This window comes from Danio rerio, chromosome 5, assembly GCF_049306965.1.
Source record: "Danio rerio strain Tuebingen ecotype United States chromosome 5, GRCz12tu, whole genome shotgun sequence".
Taxonomy (NCBI): Eukaryota; Metazoa; Chordata; class Actinopteri; order Cypriniformes; family Danionidae; genus Danio; species Danio rerio.
In genome coordinates, this window is record NC_133180.1 from 22,044,924 (window position 1) to 22,071,410 (window position 26,487).

Genomic DNA, 26,487 nt, shown 5'->3' on the forward strand with positions numbered 1-26,487 from the left:
AATTAAGGCTCAGTCTGCAGCATTATTAGAAATACTCTGTGTCAGAGGTAAGATTAGCACTCTTCATTTTGAATGACCCGGGTTCAATTTCGAAGCTGGAAGAAATTGATTTATCTTTTTTAATAAATTAGGGGGAAAAAATGCAAGTCTTTTGCTGTGAATGAATAAAAAGAGTGGGATCTCGTTTGGCTAGCAATTTCACTGACTTGACCTCAGTGATGAATGCTGCGTTTGCTGTGACTGCATCACTTGAATATAATTATACACAAACGACTATTGTTAACATCTATTACTAACGTTGAGCACAAGATAATCATATTATTTCAAGTGTATTTAATAGTGTGAAATTTATAAATGAATATTTAGATTAAAAATATTTGTTTGCAACATTTTTTCATGTCGAAGTAGAGCAAGGATGAGTTGAAAGACATCTCTAAACACTAAATACTCTATATGACTATATGAACATACAATATCGTTGATGAAATAGATAAAAAAAATAAATCAATCAATAAATGCAACCCAGGCTCATTCTGAAAACGTACCACTATATACTTTTCTGGAGATCGGCAAATATATCCCAGGAGGTGTTTTATTTTTTGCAATTTTTATTTTCACGAACAGTGACCAGAGGTCACTGTTTATGCTTTTTGAGTTCTCAAATTTCTTTTGCGAGTGCCATTCGCACCTGCTGTTCTTGCGTAAATCCACCAGAGGAAGTGTAGACTGAATGACTGACTGACCGATCGATTGACCCACCCTCCTCGCTGCAAAATTTGCGATTTCCATAAATTTATATATAGGGCTATGTTTTCAGAATGAGCCTATGCTGCAACAATAAAATAGGGTGGCACGGTGGCTCAGTGGTTAGCACTGTCGCCTCACAGCAATAAGGTTGCTGGTTTGACTCCCAAATGGGCCAGTTCACCCCATGTTCGCATGGGTTTCATCCAGTTGCTCTGGATTCCCCCATATCATGTGGTATAGATGAATTAAATAAACTAAATTGGCTGTAGTGTATGAGTGTGTGTATGGGCGTTTCCCAGTTCTGGGTTGCAGCTAGAATGGCATTCACTGAGTAAAACGTATGCCGGAATAGCTGGCGATTCATTTCGCTGTGGTGACCCCTGATAAATAAGGGATTAAGCCGAAGAAAAATGAATGAATGAATGTAATCTGATTATCAAAGGCAACTACTGCACATAATAACTAAAATATGCCTAAATGTCTCCATTGACCAAAACTACACACAAATTCCAAAACTCATATTTATTTTAAAGCTGACTAAACAGAATACAGGACGGATTGACTAATATGATAATAGCAGGAATTAACTAGGGTTAAAAACACCTGAGAAAATGAACATTAATGAGCAATCATAACTCAATAATGATTTGTAACTATAGTTGCTTACTCCTCGAACAATGTGTCGCACACTTGAGCAAATTTGAGATGTAAAATCCTATTGTACCCCTGCACATCATTATTATCACTCTCAGTCTTCATTTATATGCTGTGTGTGTATCTGTGCATTACCCTCAATCTCCGCTCATATGCTGTGTAATTCCCTTTGGCCTGTTCACGTCTCTGTCTCCACTCTATCAGGCTGTGAGCTGGTTCCCCTGGCAGGGTGATGTTGCACCTTCCCACAGTGGGATGGACGAGGCCTGCCGATGCCCCCGCCAACAGCCCTGATGCCACGGCTGGTTCGGTGCTGAGAGAAACATCCATCCCGCTGGCATATGTCACCCAGAGAGAGCCGTCATCTCGAACACCGTACACACTGACAGAGTGAGCTGAACAGACACAAAGATATTTAAAAGCATTTTACTCATTCAAAGTACAGAAAGGTACCAAAAAAAAATCACTGAAACAGTCAATGTGTCCGTCTTCAGTGGTTCAATCAAAATATTATGAAGCTTCAAGAATATTTTTGTGTGCACATAAAACTAATACAGTATAATGACTTCATTTGACAGTTTCTTCTGCTCAGTGTCAGTATATTGTGCACAAGAGCATTTGAGTGTATTAAGGTACTCACATACTCATAGCTTTATAATATCCCAATTAAACCACTGAAGGCATATGAACTGTTTTGAGGATGTTTTTAAAAATATATATATATGGGCTTAGAACAGGCCCGGAATGGCTAATCGGGAGGACCGGGAGAATTCCCGGTGGGCCGGTCCGTTTTTTGGCCGCGAGGGCCGGTGTCCCTAGCTCCAGAATCTGTTGCTCTCAGCAGTCACACTTTTTAAATTAATTAATTTTTTTTACTTGACCACAGTCTTCTTATTCATTATTTTACTGCAGCTCTACTCTTTTTATATTTATCTTTTTTTCATGTCATCATCAGTCTGCAGGTTAATGATGATATAACTCAGACGAGCCATTTCTTGATTCACAGCTGTTGTGGTCCAGTGGTTTGCACGTTAGGTTATGACGCTGCGGACCCGGGTTTGATCCTCGTCTGAGTAGTTTTCTTTTTTTTATATTTATTTATTTATTTATTTATTTATTATTGTTAAGACATAATACTGTTAGGGTTATGGAACATTTGAAGTTCTAAAGCAGCTGTTTTCTCAAAAAAAGACGTGATAGTGTCATTAGAAACTGAATTGGAAATGTCCTTATTTTAATATAGTCAGTCGTGAACTGAGGTGGGCCGGTCTGAGGCTAGAAACTCCAGGGCTGAAAAGGAGTCCCACTCCGGCCCTGGCTTAGAACGAGCATTGTTGTTTATGAAGAATGAGAGAACTCTCGAATTTCATCTAAAATGTCTAAATTTGTGGTCCAAAGATAATCAAAGGTCTTAGAAATTTGGAACAAAACGAAACAAGAGAGATTAATTAATAACAGAATCTTAATCCCTCCCATAATGCACCGCAATAATGAGTGTACAACTGATGTGCACTCAGTGGCTATAGAATACTCCTAATACACTGTGAGATACAGGCTAATTTTGGCATCTGACCAAAAGGTGATCCACAGTGAAATCATATCGGTCTAAGTTTCTAAATAAATTATTATTTACTTGTATCATTTGACTGAAATCAAAATACTTTACTAATAGACAGCTCACTAAATTTTTGACCAACAAAATGTACATTTTGGGATCTAAGCTTATTGAGACTCATCCTTACATTATTATTCTCTCATACCGTTTATGCAAGCATTTAGCCAAACCCTTGGTGTGAACATTTTGTAACATGTAAATAGGAAGAGACCATTCAGATACAAGAGAGCATCTGATTGGTCATTAGATCTGGTTAAAAAACTGAAGTGCTCTATAATAAAAAAAGATCCTTATTGGCAGATATGAGAGACTACAGTACGTGTTTTGAATGCTTAAGGGGCCGATCACACCGAACGCGCATTTTGCGCTGAGAGGCACCTTTTTTAAATGATTTTTCTAATGGCCACAACCGTTTTGTACGCTGCTTATGTGCCCTGCACGCCTCGTGTTTTGACCAAGCAGCAACCTCCTGTTCTCCCTTGTGAAACAAATACGGAAGTAACTGAAACTGCAATTCATCGAAATTCTGCTAGCTCTATAATAGAGCAAATTTATATTGACCCCAATGTTAAAATGGCAAACTTTAAAGCAGACAAAAAGGTGTTTACAGCCTGGTACAAAGAAAGATTTTGGTTCATGTAAATAATATTACCTTCCATGACAACTGTGAGGGGGATGAATATTTTTATAACTCATCTGTTTCCTTTATATTAGGTTAGATTAAGTCTGCATAATTAAGGGCGGGGCCTCTTGAGTGACAACTAGGTTTCGCTGGTCGCCGTCATGTCACCTCAGCTGATTCCAGCTGATTAGCCGCTGAGCTCGACATATACATCGTATTTTTGTTTTGTTTTGTGTGGCTTTACACGGTCCATTGCCTTTTGGAATTATTTCTTACAGTTATTAGATAATAGGGCATGCTGTGTGCACTTAATTGTGCTCACAAACCATTCACGTGGCCTTCGTGAAATTATATACCTATACCATCTCTATAAACGTGTTTGTTTTATTTAAGATCATTTATTATTTATATTTTATTTAGAATTTGAATGCACTCCAGAATCTGACAGATTGATTAACTTTGGTAGACTGTAAAACAGAAAGGTTATCATACAGTGTTATGCTGAATTTGATAAACAGCCTTACGTTTACTAACACAGACTATATTTGAAGTCTTTGAAAGTATATTATAGAAGTATTTGGAAGTAATTTGTGTTTTCCTCCTGTAGAAAAACGTCATAAGAACAATGTTTAATGGCTAAATGTAAAACAAGAGTGTTTTTAAAAGGCTAAACACTTTATTGATATAGTGTACAACCAAACACTTGTGGTCAGAACACAAACAAGTCGCAGGTAATGAAGTATTAAGCGTTTCTACCAAAGAAAAGCCTGTCTAAGCAAAATGCTAGCTACTGGTAGCTTCCTTTGCATTCTTCAGAAACCTATGGGTGACGTCACGGTTTCTACGTCCATATCTTTTTTAGTCTATGGTTTTGACCGCCTGCTGCGCCTCTCATTTTTGCCATTGCGTGCGCCATGCGCTAACAGTTAACTCAGTTAACAGAGTTAAAAAGTCAACTCTAAGCAGAAAAAGCACATTACATCAGTCGCATATTTTTCATTCTCCAATCAAATGAAAGCAGAGGCGTGGTTTCCGTTGAGGTGACGGGGATGTTTGTGTTGTCAAGACAACTATGGAGACTTTTAAAGATAGTAAAGACTTGTGAGAGACTTGTGGTTGCAGTTTTGAGTTATGCAGAGCTGTATGACTCACAAATCTTGAATATCACAATATTATTAAATATTAAAATTACACCAAAATCAGAGGCAACACACGTGCACAATACGCAGCTGATTCTTCTTTTTTTCTTGTCTACATTATGGTGCGCCTCATGTTTTTGGAAGGCGCTTTCAGTGTGATCTGCCCTTAAATCTTCTGAGAGAAATTTAGTTTTGGACCACACTATTCTTTGTATACGCTTACCACTAGTAAATTGATACTAACACCACCCAAAAAACTTTAAAGGTTGATGTTTGATGTCATCTCAACCAAAGAGCTTAGAATCACCAAGAGGCGACACTCAATAGAACGTTCCATCGCAACAGCAGCGCCCAGCAACAGCCCTGGATTATGCCATTTTGGAGTGAAAGGGATCGGCTGTCCATTGGATCTTGTTGCTGTCGCATGGCAAGCAGCAGCTTTGTTTTTTATTTATTCATTTAAAAAGCACATTAAATCTGAGACGCAACCTGAAAGACGACAAAACAACACTTACTATGACAATCATCAGCACTTTTAGCAGTTTATTTTGCAGGCTTATAATATGCTGTTGTTCTATTGGAATTTTCATTCCAAAATGGCCGCCGCGCCATCTAGTGGCTGTTTCCCAAATTGCACTAGAGTGTCACCTCTTGGTGATTCTATGCTCTTTGTCTCAACTGAATAATAAAGAGAGGGTGGGACATAGAGTAGCACTTAAAAAAACCCAGCCAATAGCATTTCGTTTTTATCGCAGCTCTGCCAGTGAAAGTGCGTATTTCAATGAGAAGTGTCTTGAAAGAGGCAAGACATGTCAGAGAGCATTTAATGGGTCAAGATTTGATCAGAAACTGAAGTATGAGGTAACGCGAAAAAAACTGTTGATCTATTTAGACGAAAGTGAGAAACTGCAAACAATGGATGTTTATTTATATTTTCTAAACGCAAATGTTGTCACTGTTTTGGATCACACTAGCTAATAAATATTCTTAACACTAACAAACTGAAACTAACATCCAACACTTTTTATTTCACAAGATCCTTTAAATGTGGCTGAATTGTTCAAATATATTTTGTGAGCAGAGTATTTACAAGAAATGATCTACAGATTCACACACACACATACATTCTCTCACCTTGTCGAAGAGTGTACATGGTGTTATCCGCAGAGTGGTTTGTAATTATAATAAAGTTTTCTCTGTTCGAGGCAGTGGCTTCCACTCTGACAGCTTTCTCCATGTTTCCATGGAAACTGCTGACCTCTCCAGTCGGCAAGGTCACATTGATGAGGTGTCCGTCAGAGTTATACCTGTGCAAGAGAGACAGAGATGTATTAAACTTTAAATGAGTGAGTGTGAATGCATGTGTATGTAAGCGAGTTTAAAGGGGTCATATCATGCATTTTTTATCATTTTATTTTTCCCAGATGCCATCTGAAACGCCAGCCAAGGCTTCGTGTGCCATAATTTAGTTTCTTCACGACAATTTTCCATCCCCTTCCTGACCCTTACAACAGCAGTAAACAGGCTGTTTTTTTGCAGCCATGCCTTTAAGACCTCCGTGTAAACGCCCCATTCGCATGTGAAATGAGAAACAAGGCTTTGCTTGACTTGCATGCAGCCTGGGTTTGCTGTTGGGTCCTATATAGTTTGCGCTGCTGCATTGTTCAATAACGACCTCTTTGCAAAGACTGACTTACATAGTGACAGGATCATAAAACAATCCACTGAAATGTGCTGAACTGTGAAGGTGGAACTGAAATGATCATGGAGCTTGTTAAAATAAACTTCAGTCACACTTTCCTGAAGTTTCAATCCTTCAGAAGGATGTTGTTAAACATACACAAACTGGAAGATCAGCGTCTGCTCCTTAAGAATAAAGGCTCTATTCAGCTTGTTCTTGACAACTGTGAAAGTGCAGTAACCGTAACCAGATGCGGCATGGTGTTTATGCGTTAATTAATCTCTATTATTTCCAGAGTTTCGTTGTTGACAGGTTTAACACTCTTTACAATTTAACAACCATAAAGACATACATCAGATTCCGGATATTTTCAGGTTTGTTTGAAGAGTGTGAATGTTTTGCATGTGCCCTAAATTTCAATAGTTCAGGGTCTTTGCAGGTTTCATCAAGTCAAATTTAAGACTTCTTAAGACACTTTTAAGACCATTATGAATGAAATTTTAGACTTACAGGACTAAAAACTAATGATTATTTCTAATGGATTTTTTTTTGCTTGCCACAATAATATATATTAGAATTATTTCCTAAAGCTACATACTTTAATGCACATGTGTCAAAGCCAGTTCCTGGAGGGCTGCAGCATTGCACAATTTCCAACCCTGCTTCATCAAACTTAACTGTAGATTTCAAACAAGTCTAAAAGACTCAAATACTTTGATGTGTGTTTAATTAGTGTTGGAACTAAACTGCAGAGCTCCAGGCCTCCAGGAACTGCTTTGACGGCTGTGCATTAATGCGTCAAAACAAGAAAAGTTAGATACACTTTTTTTTTAACATAATATTTCTTTATTTTTAAAATGACAAGTTTAACATTGTTAAAAGTATCTCTATTGTGGAGACAATTACATAAATAATCAAACATATAAATTTGTTGGCTTTAAGAGTATAACTTCTATTTAACTTAATGTGTTTCTGTTATAAATCCTTAAGTTTAATGCCTTTTTATAAATATGTCTACTCCCCCTTACTTCTGTAAAGAGTTTTTGAATGAATGAAAGATAATATAAAGGGGTATATTGCTCTTTTATTATCACGAGGAACTGGGTAATTATTTTTAGTTTCCCTTCTCTGACAATTAGGGAATTTAATTAGAAAAATATCCAAAGATGCCATTTAAATATATATATATATATATATATATATATATATATATATATATATATATATATATATATATATATATATATATATATATATATATATATATATATATATATATATATATATATATATCTTTTTTTTTTTTAAATATCCCAAAATGCTGTTCTAAGTTGTAAAGAAATCTGTGTTTTTGAAACTAACGAAGACAACCGATGTCAGTGATTCATTTGACATTATGGTTCTGGTTATGGTTTGAATTATTTCTCATAATAAAATATTGTGTTCAAAGGGGAAAAAAGTTTTAGTTTAAAACATATTTTAGAGCAGTAACCACAATATCATGAAACTGTGATGTTTTTATTTATAGGGTTATCATACCATCAGAACTTTATACCAGCCCATGCTCATAGCTTTACAAGGACAGAGAAAAATTAAGATCTGTTTAAAAAACGATTTAAGACCTAAAACACAATATTTTTAAGGCCTAAAACTTTGTTTTTGAACCTTTTTAAGACCCAATGGACAGCCTGATTGTTTCATTTTTGCAAATGCAAGTAAACAGAGCTACTGAGAAGTTTCCTGAATAATGGCTGCTGATCAAATATGAGGGAGAACCAATGAAATATTTATAACAGATTATTTTGTAGTCAATAAATACTTTATTTCATGTGAGCTTTTTGTTTTTCAGAGCCCTTTTTGCATTGTAAAATAAAAACAATAATCAGTGAAGCTTTAGTTTTTGCCTTAACCTAGTTTTCTCTTTCATCTTGTCAATTTTACATGTTCCTCATATTTTGATGCTTTAATTAAACGGGTTGAGTCATCAAAAGCAAATATTGTGCAAAAGGTCCTTTTGGACATGTCTACAGTGTGTATATGTACAGTGTGTATATACAGTGTGTATATTTGTTGTTGGCTGTTTTTGCTTCATTGACAACTTACAATATAACCACATTTTTTATTACAAAACCATGACACCATATAGTCATGCATTTTTGATAGTTGTTGTTTTTTTCCTTGTTTGGAAGAGGTAACATTTGTAATTTTACTGTTGAACATCAGTTGGCCCATCAACTCTTTAGATAGGCCTGTGCAAAAAAAGCTTAGTTTTTGAAAATAATATGGAGTATAACATCAAATTAAAGTGTGTTTATGTGTGTGTGTCTGTGAGTGTGTGAAAGTGCGAGAGTGACCTTTACGTACTTACCTTAATGTGTCTGAGAAAATCAAAATATGCATCTCAGCTCTCAGAATGGGTAAATAAAAACAAAAGCTGTGTATTTATGCACAATCAAATGTTGTTATATTGGAAGTCAATGGGCCAAAAACAGCCACTAACAGCACATTAGGGGAAAAAATAAATATTTACAATTCTTCAAAGCCAATGTTGTTACTAATCGTTCACATGTCCAAGACTGTGATAAAAGGTTAAAAAAAAAAAAAAAATCCAGTCCACAATGACTTTTTGCATTAAAAATAAGTCATTTTGTGTTTTTTTTTCTAAATCAGTAACATCATTTATGAACTTGGCAATTAAAGAGTAAAAATCCTGTAACATTAAGGGGCCCTATCATACATCCGGCGCAATGTGGCGCAAGGCGTGACGCAATTGTTGTTTGCTAGTTTCAGCTTGGCGCAAAAATCGTTTTGACGTTTTGTGCCACGCTGTTTAAATAGCAAATGCATTTGCGCTCATAGGCGTTTTGGTCTAAAAAGGAAGGTGTTCTGACGCACATTGGTGGCACGTTGCTATTTTGAGAATCTATAATAGATTTTTTCAATAGACAAGAACAAAGCCAGTCTATTGTCCAGCGCAGAGCGCGTTAGTTGTGCGCCTCGCTTACACACTGCCTAATACACACAAGATCAATACGCAAATATTTTTACATATGAAAAAGAATTAAAATATTAAGGATATATATATATATATATATATATATATATATATATAGGATATAATAGGGATATATATAGGATATAAATATAAAGGATTAAAATATTACAAAACATATTATTTTCTAGCCTACATAAATTTAAAAACCATACTTTTATGCCTTCTTCATTTCGGGGGCTTTTTCAGTTTATTCATGAAAATTTGCTTTTGTATAATGTTATTATTAGTTGCAGTATTATTTATTATATCCATATTTATATTTGTTTTTATTAAAAACTAGCTTAGATTTGCCCACCTGTCAGGTTTCAGACCATATGGGGCACAGCATGTGTTTTGATATAACTCAGGTTTTTGAGCACACTTCGTTATTATTGTTCATTTTTTCGTTTGCTGGAAATTAGAACTAAATTTAGAAATAGTTTTGAAGCAAATCTTTGCGCTTAACAAACTAAAGGAATTATTTATAGGCTAATTGATGTCTGTGCGTACAAGGTTTCCCTATCCAAGAGCGAAAGTGAAAGTAGATAATGGAGGCTTATCTCTCATTCTCACGCTGCAGATGCTCTGTTTAACTGTTTCCTTGCTGGTGAAACGATCAGTTTTTCAAAGTTGTCATGTAAATAGCAAATGCGCTTAAGGCGCGACGCAACTGGCTCTTAAAGGGAATGGGAGATGAGACTCTGATTGGTTTATTCTCAAAACAAACCTTTAACTCATTAAGAAAATGAACTCAACCCTTTTAGACCATGCGACATGGCGCAAAGCGGATTTTTCTGTTCTTATATTAGCAAAAGAGGATTCTGACATGCCCTGAATACGTTTTCGCACTGCGCTTTGCACTTTGCGCATAGATCGTCAAAATAGAGCCCTAAGTAGTTTTCTGTTGGTTAACAGATTTCTGCAAAAAACAAATTGCCTAAAAATATTTATCTGATGCATTTTTACAGCAGTTTAACTCAGTGGATGTTTTCATCCCGAACATAACAATAAGGATAGTAAATTTAAACAGTGCACAAGGGTTAAATGCAGTTCTAAAGGAGGTGTGAGATGAGCTTTAAGTTCTTCATCTTATCCTGTCAATCATAATGCAAACGTGCATAAACAGCTGATTATCTGCGTCCTGTGACAATTCTCCAGCATCCCGAACTCTACCTCCGCTTTCTATTCATTACTAACTTCATTATTAAGTAGTCCAGAGGTTATTAAGAGCTTTAGTTGAGTCTCAAGCTGCAGTCCCGTCTTTGACAGCAAGCCAAATCTGTTTACCTTCATTATACGCAGGGATTAGTGAACTCATGAACACTGTGCCAAGCACACAGGACACAGTTTTATCCAAGCATAGCTTCCTTTGATGGACTTTTCACTGTGTCTGCATTTTAAAGAAGAACTAAATACTTGCATAACAGCTTATTAAATACACCAAACGGCTAAATGACAATTAGAAAAAGGTTGTAGGATAAAAAATATAATTAGTCAGTACGAAAGTGACAGAAAGCAAATGTGTGGGTGTGAGAGACATTATAAAGGTGAATGCTGGAATCTGCTGATGCACCAGAGAGGAACAGATGACTTGACATTTGAATCTGTGTGGCAGATCCTCGCTGGTAAGTCATGTGATATAATGAGGAGGTGAAGTGCTTATGACATGTTTCATTTCTCTATCTCATTAAAATTTCTGGAGCGGCATTTAGAACTAAACAACTCAAACTTCTTCATCTGCTCTGTCCCTGTTTTATTTATGTCCAATCAATGTCACTGCCAGTTTGTTTCATACACTTGTGTCTGGCCACCCACACTGCTGTAAAGGAGTAAAAGCTTTTCGTTAGATGAAGCTCCTGAGCATTCAAAGTCCCGCGGTTCAGATCAAGAGACATCGGCAACTGTGTTCTGCTCTCCTCAAAAAGTGGAGTCTGTCTGAAACGCACGTTTCTTCTTCATCTACTTAAACATCTTAGGGAGTGTTTCTTTGGTTCCTTCGCTCACTGGGGGGTTGTAAGCCACCATTTTTCCTCTCCTTTTATCTTCTTTATTTTTCTATTTTCTGTAAAGCTGCTTTGAAACAAAGTGTACTGCAGAAAGCGCTATACAAATAAACCTGAACTGAAAAGGGACTAAATGGATTGCCGGTGCCAGCATAAGCACCTAATCCACAAGGTTTATGTCACCGGATTCTCATTAAAACTCTTTTGTAATCTTATTCTAAAACTATCGTCTGAAGCAAATGTGAGGTTCTTGTCTGTTCAAGGTGCTGGCTCTGTACTTTCAAAGGCTTTTTTTTTTTTTGGAGAAATCAGAGCCAACATTAATAGTGATGCTCACCTTAGCAAGCACAACTAATATGGCTATGTGTCAAAACTTAATGAGCTGCCTACCCACCTAGACTGCATTCTGAGGGATCATAGCAGCATCTGAACGCGTGAATCGATCATTCCAACACCACTGTCTCGCATCACTGGTTTGCCAGACACTTGCATCAAGACACTAACGCTTGCATATTGAGCAGTCTCTCGCTTTTGCAAATCAAATCATCAGGCAGAGATTCACTTCCCCTCGGCATCTTTAGGAAATGTCTAAAGTTGGAGTATTAAACTCAAAATGACCTGGCGACCAACGAGCCAAATCGAAGTATTTTATACCGTAGAATACTTTCAAGCCTCAAGCCTAGTGTGCTGTAACTTTGAATGTTGATTAGTTGCCTAATGATTCCTGAGATTGTATTCATGCAGCTTTTCCTGTTTACAGACTGGTCAGTTCAGTACTGTATCTACACACAGGCACTGCCCCACCGAGAGGAAAAAAGCATTAATCTTCATGGTGATAGCGGCCGATGCTCAAAGGGGGACTTTAAACTTCAAATTTCTCAAGAGCGATTTTTGAAGGGGACACAAATAATTCTGCTAAAATTGTACTTTTAAGTAACCCCTGCATTTGACAACTTGGCATGAGAGGCGGGCGCTCTAACAAGGACGCTAAACACTTCAGACTCCAGCATCTGAGAAGCAGAGAAAAGCAGAGAAATCTTAAATGTAGGCCGCAAGCTGTTGTGTTTGCACTGCTGCAGACATTACTATCCATCAACAAGCAGCTAACGTTATTATTGCGAAAATAACATATTGGATTTATTGAAAAATACATTGGTATCATCTCTAGAAAATTATTACTTTTTATCTGAATAAAATAGCCTTGCTGGAAATCCACAATTTTGTTCTCATCATATAAACAGAATGCAACATATTTGCAAGGAGGATGTTGAAAGATTTCTAAAATGTAATCTTATATTTGCGATGTTTTATTACATACACAACTATTTAAAGTAAAAAACATGGTTATTTACAACATGTAGGGTGGTTTAAAATCAAGTTTTGGGGGAAACAACCCTCAGATACTCCTCGAATTACATAATAAAATAGTAATTTATGGTGAATACTATAGTGTTTTTGGATTATACTAAAGAGACCCTAATCTTGATATGTTTTATGTGCTTTTCATTTTAAATGGACTATTGGCATGGCTTTCTTTTTGCACATCATTCCCTTATAGCAAACTAATGGTTAGAGGAGTGTGGTTAAGAGTTTTGTGGCTGAATGATGTCAAACTGAAATAAACAAAGAAAGACCAACACTCCAAATGCAAAAGGAAATATTCAGATATTAAAAACAAGCTTTTTTCTGTGGATTAAGTTGTGTGAATGAATAATTCACCTAAAGGATAACAATGTATGCTAGCTAGGGCTAAGCGATTTGGCCTAAAATTAAAATCTCGAATTATTGAGAATTGTAACTCTTTTTTTGTCCTCTGACAGGTTTTGTACAGTAAATATGCTCACATAGTATGTCAGAGATTTCTGAATGAAGGGTGCAGTACTGATTTTAAATAATTGAAAGAAACACGCACAACTATCTACTACCTATAATTATTTATTTAACATCAACATTGATCAACTGAAATTAAAACACTCATCGACTAAAACTAGCATTGACTTTTTAAAATAGTGCAACTTGTACTTTTAGAAACAAAATAAATAATTTTTTATGTTTTTCATATTAAAAGTATAAAACAAACTGTATCTCTTCTAAAGATATGCAGTAAATAATATTTTTATGTTTTAACTAAATAACAAATATTTTAATGTAAATAATAATTTTAATGTAATGGAAAATGGGCCATCTCAAGGCATCTCTGGTGCAGCTTACAATCATCATCAATGTAGTGCAAATAGTGCAACGGGTCTATTGTTCAACTTGACCAGAGATCAGATGTGGCTGCAAAGTGACCACAGAAGTATATATCTCAGCCTTTAACAGAAACAAAAAATTTGATTAATTATATGTTCTAAATGTGGATTTCGTTTACTTTTCGAATAGGCATTGTCAGTTTTGATTTCACACAGACTTTAATGGACGCTACATCATAATGTTAACTATCGTGAACTGATATACTCTAATAAACACAGTACTGTATAGGATATTTTTAGTTTTTTACTAAAGTAATTGGGTGAATAGAGCTAGGCGATATGGCATTAAATGCAATCTAAATTAATTATTTTCCATTAATTTTAAATAATAGTGATGTATATTTCGATATCAGTTTTTATTGCTTCCAGATTTGAGTCTCCCAACAATGGCTGAAGCCACAAAACTTAGAGGGTCCATAGCATAGCCTATTTTCAGTGGCCGACAATTTTAGGCGGCCAGAAATTCGGTGCATCTTTAATATGAAATATGATAATAATAATATATGATAATATGATACAAGCTTCTACCATTCTTGCACATTTCTGCTGTGTGATTGGCTCTTAGATCAATATGGAGTAAAAAAAATTCCAGAGCTTATCCTTGTTATGTATGTGATTTGATATATTATTGTTTATCGGCCCAGCCATAGGGGTGAACAATAGGATTCTCTCCAAGGCTAATAATAATAAAAAAAAAAGTTCAGAAACGGTCTTGGGTCAGGTAGACCAGAAACATCATGAGCTTTGATGTAACACTTGATTCAAAGATGCCAATGCTTCTAATTCTTCCTAAACAAAAAAACAAGAATAAAAAGTGAAGTAACTCAGGATGGTGGTTAAATGAAGATGAACTAACTATATTTCACTACGACAAAGGCAGTGTAGGCAGCTTGCTATGATGTGAACACTGCAGGATAAAAACAAAAAAACTTTTTAAATATGTTTTTTTAATCTCAAGTCATTTATTTCTACACACAGATCAGATCTGAGAAATTTCTCTGAACCAAAGGCGGTTGTTGATGTGTTTGCAACACCTACGTTGGCACATATTCTGCTTTGAGGTATGTTTCTGAAATATTCAGTAGATATTACTTCTGGATAGAGGGAGCTGATCAAAGTCAACACACCGTTTCCGTTAATTCCTTCAGCCTGTGTGCAGAACAGAACGATGCAACATAATTTAAATGAGCTTCTACAGGGTTACAGAATAAGCTACAGGCATCTAGTCAGGATAAAAAGATCCATATGAACCCATTTAAAATGTGAACAGATGGTAATACACTACAATTAAATTCAAACTTTTCAGTATAACATGGGTTATTATGTAAATTAAATAACCGGAATCCAGAAATGCTGACAAAATGTGATGTTTCTGGTACATGGTGCATTAACTAACCTTACCAGTTATAAAATTCTATCATCAAAAATACAACAAAATCTAATATAATGTAAGATATGTAAATGTATGATAAGTTTTTATGTTTATGTTGTGTTGTTTATGGTACATTGCAAAAATATACAATATTATAACCCAAAAATATAGCTTTCTGTTATTATTATTATTATTAGCTAATGATCTTTTTAATAAATTTAAATAATGGAACATTATTTAATAATCAGTTAATTAAATTTTTGAATTAATGTTAAAGTTATTATTATTATTTAATAAATAGTAACTAATAGCATTCAGCATTTGACATCATTTATTATTGTAGGTTAATATTTATTTCACATGCATCATACTAACTAATTTTAACATTTCATAAAATATATTTAATTTAATTATCTGGAAGAAAAAAAAAAAATATATATATATATATATATATATATATATATATATATATATATATATATATATATATATATATATATATATATATATATATATATATATACGTTTTTTACCATTAATTCATGATACCTAATGTCCTTGTTGAACAGCAACTGTAAAGTGCTACCACCAAAACTGCAGCTTTCTGATGATCCTGTTTACAAAATTGTTTTGGTTATTATTACTAGGCTTTATCGAACATGAACAGAACAATGGTTTAGCCACAATATACTTTTAGTTAGTTAGCTCTAGATGACTGTGGTGTCCCTTTCTCATATGAAAAATGTATGCACAAGTTACATTTTCCTTTTCCCCCCAAAGAATATCCCATTGTTTTGATTCAATCCCTGATTCTGTTATACCTTTAGTCAAATCTGGCACAAAAAGTTCTTTAGATTATTTTATTTTCGACAACACAAACCTTTTTGTTGACCAAACCTTTCACAGTTCTATGTCAAACCAAGATATTAATAGTTCTCAGATCTCTTTACCTGCTTGCATAGGTTTTTGGAGGAATATATTTGGTGACATAGATTGGAAACAGTTTTAGCTTCTTAAAAAAATATATATGTATTTGTATCTAATAAAGCTGTCAAAGTCGCAATCAAAATCATTCATAATTGTACCCAATAAATATCAAACTAGTTAAATTAAATAACAATGTTTCCCCTAAATGCTAATTTTGTACTCAATATAACGAAATACTAAATCATTTATTTTGGGAGTGTACTTACTGTTAAGTATTTTGGGTTGACTTTTCCAGTTTCATAAAAAAAATCTTGTTTCTAAAGATTTGCATTTCCCCCTAAAAAAGTATTCTTTGGTTAATCTCTGAACTTAGATCCCTCTCATTGTAAATTTATTATTCATTTATTGCTTTTTCTGGCTAAATTTTACATCCATAAATGTGAATATTCAAAAAAACACCCTTAATATTTATTTTCTGAAAGGGCTTTGATTCATATATGAACTTAAAAAACTAACAATTACATTGCATGTAAAACTCTTTCTTGGTCTAAAATCATTTCAACTTGTTTAATTTGCTGGAATTTTATTTATGCAACGCTTTTTGTCTCTTTGCTCATATTGTATCTTTGTAAATGTTCTTTCTTGCAGAATAAAAATGGTTTAGCCACTTCTGCTACAAAACCACACAGCATCAGTGATTGAGCATGTACCATTCTGCAGCAGCAGGGGGCAGTGTCTCACAACACACCAAACACAGGTACAAACACACACAGAGACACACACAAGCATGTGATCCGCCTCACCGCTACACACCATGAGCTGCATGAGAACGTGTGTATGTGTGTGTAAACACAGTGTGTGAAAGGTCACCGAGTTGATCAAACAAAAAAGAGAGAAAGAGAGAGAGAGGGGAAAAGAAGCCCCTGACATTTTCACACTAAATTAGAACTTGCAGCTCAGTCTCACAAATCCCTGAAAATGCCCATGCAAACAGTTTACACACACACGCGCGCGCGCGCGCGCGCGCACACACACTCACAGGTACCCGGGCTCTTTCATAGTGAAATCAGAAGAGGATACAGAGTTCTTTTCTTTATTGGATAGATTAAGGCTGAGTGATTTTCATTGCAGCAGAAAAACACGCAGCTTGAGAAATCGAACTGCTGCACTCTTTCAAACGATCTCAGGTAACACTGCCGATCACACTCTATTAGATTATTTTCCTTCTGATAAATTCTGATGAATCGTGATTAGATTAGACGCAGGTAAAGATTAATCTATGCTGGGTGGGAACGCTGCTTTATATACTGTACTAAAGAAAAGAAACTTGCTGCAACTCTGCCATGACAGCGGCTGAAACAGACTCTAAAGGAAGCAACGACAGGATATGACACATGAAAACGAAGACAGATCGCGCTATCAGGCGCACCTATAAATCAGGCACTGCAGCGCACTCTCCTGATAAGAGAGAGAGAGACAAAGGGAGTGCAGACGAAGGACAGCACTTACTCGTAGACGCTTGTCCAGCCGTTCTCGTTGCTGATGGTGGCGAGCAGCCCCGTGTTGCCGTAATAACTGAGCTGCGCCAGGTCGTGCGCCAGAGCCGAAATGCGCTTCAGCATCCCGGCGTTACTGATGGTCAGCCAGTACACCTGGCCGCCCGGGGCTACGAGCCACAGGGGCACGCCATTAGCATCCCGCCGCAACTGCGCTATGGTGCCTTCCCTGTTTGCTATGCTGCTCAGGTGGCCCTCTGGGGTGTATGTGAAGTTAAGCAGGTAGTCCCCTGTCACCAGGCTGCGGGTGAACAGGTGAGTGCCGTTTGGACTGAACAGATAGAGCTCTTGATCGGCCACGGAGGCGAGCTCGTACAGCCCCTCGGGATTGAGCTGCGGATGGTTAGCGGTGAGCCGGCGAATGCGCACATTCCCCAGGTCAGCGATGCAGAGGGAGCCATTAGGAGAAACCGCTAGAGATGAGGGAGACTTCAGCTTGGCATCGCGAGCGTAACCTCCGTCACCTGGGGACACATTCATGGAGAGAATGAGAGGGAGAAGAAGTGGAAAAAGGGAAGTCTAGTTCATTAGGCATTCAGTGTTGGGCTTAACGATTAACCCTCAGAGACCCGCTGCAGTAAAACTGCAACACTTGTCTATGGCAGTTAAATAATAAAGATTTTTCTCTAATTAAACCTGCATACAGCAGCAGCCAGGACTCTTAAATGTGTCATACCAACAAGTCTGGCAGGAAAATATTCACAAATTGAATCTCCCAGCATGACAGAGTCACACAGCATAGTTGCCTAATGGCACACCGCAGACCATTTTGGATCAAATGCAGTAACAAAATGCAAGTACTGTATAAGACCTGTAATATGTAACAATATGCAATAGAAATATACACTATGTACCTTTGAAAGATGTCAGTAGTATAATTTTCTGTGTATATAGCCTACATATACTGACTATATACTGTATATGTAGTTTTTATATATAGTAATACAAATATATAGTACAAAAATACAATACATAACCATATAAAAAATAAATTATGCATGTGTAATAAAAATCAATTATATATAAAGTGCTCAGCATAAATGAGCTTTTCTCCATTTCTCCGTTTCTTCGTATTTTGTATTGTTAATTCTAATGTTTGATTAATGTTTATGTATTAAGCAGATATATTTATTAAAATAATATTTTAGTTACCAAACATATTTAGAAATTGAAAGATAAAACTATTAAATTCAAGCAAAATATTGCAAAAAAAAAAAAATTACAACCTACAAAATTTTAACTAATTTTTAAAAATTATTTTGCTTCTCTTGATTTTTCCACTTTTTAAAATTTGTATTTAATATTTTTTTTTTACAGCTTGAAGTAAATAGTAAATAAAGTAAATAAAAGTCAAAATAAAATATAGCTTAAAGCAGCTGATAATTTTGACCAAAATAATACAAATAAGACTTTTCTCAAGAGGAAAAAAATATTATCAGACATACTGTGAAAATTCCTTGCTCTGTTAAACATTATTTGGAAAATATTATATTATGTATTGCTATATTAGTAGAAAATGCTTAATTACACATGCATATGTAATTGCAAAATGAATACTTGTCAGGGCCGGAGTGGGACTCTTTTTCAGCCCTGGAGTTTCAAGCCTTAGACCGGCCCACCTCAGTTCACGACTGACTATATTAAAATAAGGTCATTTCCAATTCAGTTTCTAATTACACTATCACGTCTTTTTTTTTTTTTTTTTTGAGAAAACAGCTGCTTTAGAACTTTAAATGTTCAAAAACCCTAACAGTATTATATGTCTTAACAATAAAACTATAATAAAAAAAAAAAAAAAACATACTCAGACAAGAATCAAACCCGGGTCGGTGGCGTCGTAATCTAACATGCTAACCACTGGACCATAACATGTATATGAAGGACTGACTCATCTGACTAATATCATCATTAACCTGTAGGCTGGTTATATATAAAAAGAGCAGAGCTGTGGTAAAATAATGAATAAGAAGACTGTAGTCAAGTAAGTAAATAAATTAATTTAAAAAGTGTGACTGCTGAGAGCAACAGATTCTGGGGCTAGGGACACCGGCCCTCGCGGCCAAAAAACGGACCGGCCCACCGGGAATTCTCCCGGTCCTCCCGATTAGCCAATCCGGGCCTGATACTTGTATTAAAGTGATCGTTCAAATTGATAGTTACATCCTACCATGGAAGTCAATGGCTACAGGTTTATATGTTTTTTTAAATAATACTTTTGCGTTAAACAGAAAAATGGTTTGGGAACCATTGAGGGTGAGTAAATAGTAAATAACACAATTTTATTTTTGACTGAACTACCCCTTTAATCTTACTTTGGAACAAATATGGAAAAACCCAAAATTAGCTTAATTTTTGTTCAATTTAAATAAATAGTTTTGACCCAACTGTTGGGTTTGTGCATATTTGACCAAGCATTGAGTTTATACAACCCAGGATTGTTTTTGTGTGTTGTGTTAATTGTCTTAGACTCATGGTTCAGTATTCATGCATCATTATAAAATATAGGGCAATACATAAAATAACAGTGTAGTGATAAACAAAAATCCCCATAGAACCAGTGGAATAAACTATTGATGAATTATTTCTGAGTATTTTCAGCTTAGACAAATAAAACATTAGTGTGTGTAAAAAAAGGGTCACTCTCGGATACGAGGACATCCTCAAATTTCATGCATCTAGCTTACTGGAAAAGGCTTTTATAGAAATCTAACCACTGACTGTAGACCTGTATGCATTCTGAAGCAGTTCTTCCAGGATTATGAAACGTCTCAATGCTGTGAAATTAACATATCCAAATTTCAGCCTCCTAGCTTCCTGAAAAGTTTGCTGAAGAAAGTCAATTTGTATACTGCTGCTATAATGAGATTTTGCTACTTTTACAAGCAGGTCTTGCATTTCCCCAAAACTCAACTCAAGTCAAAATATACATCAGAAATGACATTTAAAACCAGTGCCGTAACATGATAACCCCCCCACATCATCAATACGAAGAACACTCTCAGTGGGTTACAGAGAAAAATACATTTTACATTTGTCTCTAAGTTTTCCTCACCTGAAAAACACTCGCAGTTGGGGTCAATCTTGCAATCGCATTCACTGGTCGCCCCCGCGATTATGACCATCTCTCCATTTGTGGATACTTCTTGCACTCGGCTGTGTTTTCGGTCATCGGTTTCTGCGATGTACAGTGTGCCCTGGTGGCTGACGGCAATAGCTTTAGCTCCCTCCAGCACTGACCGCACCGCTGTTTTTCCCAGTAGCACCGGTTCAATACTGGCCATGGGGCAATGGATGGGCCGTCCTGCAACAACTCGCACTTGCTGAGACTCGCTGACCTGGAGCACAAGGTTATTATCGAGGACGTAGAGAGAGTTATCCAGCGGACTCACTGCCAGGTCTGTGGGCCACTCTAAACGCACCTGTGGATATACAAATATGTATTATTACATTTTATGAAAAGTGATTTTCAGATTGCACAGCCACTCTCGGCTGCTTATGGCCAAACAGATACACTCTCGCTGGCTCAAAGGAAAGACGGGGTGTTATCTCATTTCGACTGTTATAATACTGATTTACATGTAATATCAGAGAGCAGGGCCGTTTTACATAAAATACAAAAGGAAGAGATGAATCATGGAGAAGTGTGAATATAGACAGCGTGATCGGCCTTGAACAAGTGATGCAGAGGAATAACTTGATATCATACTGTGACTTGTATTCTGTGGACATGGTTTGGATTTACACAATCTGAGAGAAAGCAGAAAACGATTCCCTGGAAACTGTGGCGCACGCCGGTCATCTGGAGGTGAAAAACGGCAAAACTACTTTTCACAACTGGAGGTGGAAAAACCTCTTTTGCCTAGAAAAAAATGAGGCCTGCTAAACTGTGAGAAGTAAAAGATGTGCCTTGCTTCACTGATCCATTTAACTATGCTAGTTTTGCTAATATAATATAATATAATATAATATAAAATAATATAATAAAATATAATAAAATATAATATAATAAAAAAATATTATAATATAATATAATATAAAATAATATAATATAATATAATATAATATAATATAATATAAAATAATATAATATAATATAATATAATATAATATAATATAATATAATATAATATAATATAATATAATATAATATAATATAATATAATAATATATAGTTGAAGTCAGAATTAATTATTAGACCGGTTGTTTATTTTTTCACCAATTTCTGCTTAACCGAGAGCTTTTTCCAACATTTTTCCGCACATAATAGTTTTAATAACTCATTTCTAATAACCGATTTATTTTATTATTGCCATGATTACAGTAAAGAATATTTTAATAGATATTTTTCAAGACACTTCTATACAGCTTAAGTGCATTTAAAGGCTTAACTAGGTTAATTAGGTTAACTAGGCGAGTTAGGGTAATTAGACAAGTTATTGTATAACAATGGTTATAATAATTTGTTCTGTAGACTATTGAGAAAAAAATAAAGCATAAAGGGGCTAATAATTTTGTCCCTAAAATTTTGTTTAAAAAAATTTTAAACTGTGTTTATTCTAACTGAAATATAACAAATAAGACTTTTTTTCAGAAGAAAAAATATTATTAGACATACTGTGAAATTTCCATACTGTGAAAAAGAAGAAAAAAATTGAAGGGGGCTAATAATTTTGACTTCAACTGTATAATATAATATGATTTAGTTATAAAGTGCATGGCTAAATTTTATTATTCTTAGTTTAAAAAATAAAACTGATTTGTGGAATAAACATACTAAAATGTCATTCAGTATAATAATAGTTTATATACAAATAATCGTTAAATGACATTAGAAAAAAAAATTAAATGACACGAAAGACCGCTTTTGCAGCACTAAAATTATTCCTTAAAAAAAACTATGCTTTACTTAGCTTTAAAATGTTAAAAACTGTATCAAATTTAGTATGGTCACATATTTGTACCTATTGTAAATACATATATTACACAGAATGAAAAGGAGCATTGTTTTAACTATAGTTTATATTTACTTTACACAAAAGCAGTTTGAAACATTAAAGTAGCCATCCCTTTATGACCACAGTGTACTTCTGTTATGTTGTCTACTTTCAGCCTGATAACGCGCCTTGTTATAGAGCGCAAATCATCTCAGACTGGTTTCTTGAACATGACAATGAGCTCACTGTAGTCAAATGTGATTCTATCATGTCAATAAGGACCAAAATCTTTAAGGAATATTACCAGTAGCTTGTTGAATATATGCCACGAAGGATTAGGGCAGTTTTGAAGGCAAAAAAAAAACACACTGAGCGAGAATTCCGTGTCCGTTACCCCTCTCACTGATCGTGATTTCCGTGACACACCCCCCCCCCCCCCCCCACACACACCAGTTGAGTGTAAATATTTTTCATGTAATTGTCTCCATAATTTTTTATTTATTTCAATTTTCAATTTATTTATAAAGAACTTTAAAACAACACATTTGACCAAAGTGCTGACAACAAAGAGTAAAACAATAAATAAATATACATTTAACAATGTTAAACTTGTCTTTTATAATAATATCTTGAAAAAAGGAAATATAAATAGAATTTTGTTGTTTTGGCACATTAAATGATGTGACTAAAAATAAGTACATTACATTTTTTTTGTAGCAAGTAGGAAAAAGAAAAAAAAATATTATTAACCCTGTATAATTGTCTTAAAGGGGTCTTAAAAAGTCTTCAATTTGACTTGATGAAACCTGCAGAAACCCTGGTAATCGCAAGGGCTTGCAACTGAAGAAATATATTGATTTTGAACAGCTCTGTCACTCACAGTCACTAAAATAACCATGTCAGCTGCTGTCTACTTTTAATAACACAAGGGCAAGCAGCCGTAGAACTAGTGTGAGGATGGACTGAAAAAAAAAACAGCCCTTGGGAGATCTACACCAATGACATAGACCATTTTCCCATTAAATCCCCTGTAAAATAACTACATTGTGATCTATACCAGTGGCTGATAATATTTCAGTCATTCCACTATACCCTAATGTGCAGCAAAGTAAAAAAAAAAAAAACACACACACACATAAATATATATATATATATATATATATATATATATATATATATATATATATATATATATATATATATATATATATATATATATATAAATATATGTATATATATATATATATATATATATATATATATATATATATATATATATATATATATATATATATATATAAATATATGTATATATATATATATATATATATATATATATATATATATATATATATATATATATATTGGTTCTATGTGTGTGTGTGTGTGTGTGTCCATAGCTGCCCGACAGCCGGACAGTATTGAGTGTGAAGTGTGTCATATCCCATGCATGCTGGGAATTATGCAGATTTCAGTGCTTCTTTTACCCAGTGGCCTGCGGCACCTCATTTCCCCTTCTCTCTCTCTCTCTCTGGCTCTCCTTTTCTATCTCTCCTCACTGTCTGATTCTTATTCACACACAACACACCCAACCGGATGAACTGTGGAGAAGTGCGGTGTGTGTGTGTGTGTGTGTGTGTGTGTGTAGATAGAAGAGAGAGAGTGCGAGCAAGAGAGAGAGGGAGAGAATGAAAGAGAAATCAAGGGACAGTCTGCCAAAAATTGATGCTATTCAGGAGCGGGAAGAATTGTGTCTGACTTTGAAGGGAGAGCAGTCCTGCAGATTTAATGAGGACACACTGAGTTAAACTGCAGGGGGAGAGAGAGAGAGTAAAATAGATTTTTAAGAGCACTTTAAGAGAAAGATGTGGAATTGCCTTATGTTTGAGAAAAGCTTTACGATTTTAGTGTTGAAAATGGACAGAGCAGAGAAAGGCGGAAACCTCAAAGGAGGGAGAGAGATAAAAGAAAAGTAAGGATGTTGCTGCAAGCTGTATAATGTAACTGTAGCACCAGAGAGACCTTCAGTATCAGCACTTTCTCACTCTTGAGGTGAACGGCGGAAAGTGTGTGCGTGTGTGCGCGAGCTTCCCGTGGAGCTGAAGGAAAAGGTTGAAAGAATGAGACAGGGAAGGAGAGAGAGAAGGAGGGTCGGTCCAGACTGGCGCTGTGTGGGGTGTGTATGAAGGGTTTCCTTCATCTTGCGGCTCTTCAGCTTCTCTGGGCTTTTATTCGCTTCGTTTTGCGAGTGTGTGAGAAGACATACTGACAGATCCTTTTTTTTGATGTCTGAACACAAACACAAAGTTAAAAGAGTGTGGGACTGCCTATAAGAACTTAATAGTGGTTATTAAACTGACAGAGGCAGGCCATATCCAAGAAATACGTTATGAGTGATGTGTAAATTTGTGTGTGAATAAAATATATACGAGGCTGGGTTAAAGTATCGATTTTACATTTAAATACAACCTTAGTTTGAATCATCTTAAAGGGATGGCCCACCTAAATGTGTTTCAGGACATTTACGAGTATCTTTCATTTGTTGAACACAAAAGAAGGTATTTTAAAGAAAGAGGGAAACCAGTAACCATTGACTTTCATACTAGGAAAAACAAATATTATGGAAGTCAATGGTTACAGGTTTTCAGCTTTCTTCAAAAAACATCTTTTGAGTTCAACAGAAGAAAGAAACTCATAAAGAAGTAATGGAGGCTAGCTAGTGGAGTGCTATACAGGAAAACCTCACTCATGTAAGGTTTTCTAGCAACAGACGCTATAGGGGCCATGGTCTGTAGCCTCCTTGTTAGAGCAGCTGACTCCCATACAAAGAATCACCGGTTCGATCCCAGCTCAGAATGGGATGGGTCCAGTAGGACTGGTTGGATACATGTGGGGGTTTTCGGGATGGGAGTGAGGTTTAGGGGGTAAGTGTAATGGAGGCCACCTAGCGACGTGCAGGTAAACCTCACTCCTCTGATCTCAAAAGGTGGTTTAGTGACAAACGCTTGGGGTCATGTTCTTTAGCCTCTTTGTTAGAGCAGCTGACTTCTATACAAAGAATCACCGGTTCAATCCTAGCTCAGAACAGGTTGGGTGCAGTAGGACTGGTGGGTTACACGTGGGGGCTCGTCCGGGATGGGAGTGAGGTTTAGGGGGTAAGTGTAATGGAGGCCTCCTAGCGATGTGCAGGTAAACCTCCCTCCTCTGATCTCGAAAGGTGATTTAGTGACAAACGCTTGGGGTCATGGACTTTAGCCTGTTTGTTAGAGCGGCTGACTTCGATACAAAAAATCACCGGTTCAATCCTAGCTCAGAACAGGATGGGTGCAGTAAGACTGGTGGGTTACACATGGGTGCTCGTACGGGATGGGAGTGAGGTTTAGGGGGTAAGTGTAATAGAGGCCAGGCGGTGAGCCAGCTAGCAAAGTGCTATGCAGGTAAACCTCACTCATCTGACCTCAAAAAGTGCTCTAGCGACAGACGCTAGGGGCCATGGTCTTAAGGATCCTTGTTAGAGCAGCTGACTCCCATACAAAGAATCACCGATTCGATCCCAGCTCTGAATGGGATGGATGCAGTAGGACTGGTGGGTTACAGCTAGGGGCTCGTCCAGGATGGGAGTGAGGTTTAGGGGGGTGAGCATAACGGAGGCCAGCTAGTGAAGAGCTATGCAGGTAAACCTCACTCCTCTGAACCTAAAAGATGCTCTTGCGACAGATGCTGGGGGTCGTGGTCTTTAGCCTCCTTGTTAAAGCAGTCAACTAACATGCAAAGAATCGCCAGTTGGATCCCTGCTCAGAATGGGATGGGTGCTGTAGGACCGGTGGGTTACAAAGAATTGAAACAAGTAAAGGGTAAGAAAAGGAGAGAAGTTTAATATTTGGGTGGAATATTGCTTTCACATAGATTTTTAAATTTACTAAGATTAATCTTTTTTCAGTGTATGTGATA

At 35.9% G+C, this 26,487-nt stretch overlaps 2 protein-coding genes across 10 annotated transcripts in view; one reads left to right on the top strand and one right to left on the bottom strand.

Annotated features, from left to right (window-relative positions):
* Nucleotides 1–26,487, bottom strand: part of tenm1 (teneurin transmembrane protein 1) — a 542,101-nt gene that overhangs the window by 19,307 nt on the left and 496,307 nt on the right. For all 9 annotated transcript variants that reach the window (XM_068221426.2, XM_009301393.5, XM_073952089.1 and 6 more), the window contains 4 exons: nt 20,655–21,021; nt 17,556–18,066; nt 5,912–6,084; nt 1,537–1,796 (listed from right to left, as the gene is read on the bottom strand). In XM_068221426.2, the coding sequence (XP_068077527.1) occupies nt 1,537–1,796; nt 5,912–6,084; nt 17,556–18,066; nt 20,655–21,021 (1,311 nt within the window). The remainder of the gene's footprint in view (nt 1–1,536; nt 1,797–5,911; nt 6,085–17,555; nt 18,067–20,654; nt 21,022–26,487) is intronic.
* The window catches only part of LOC141385799 (uncharacterized), a 460,928-nt gene that overhangs the window by 11,574 nt on the left and 422,867 nt on the right, over nt 1–26,487 (top strand). The window lies entirely within an intron of this gene.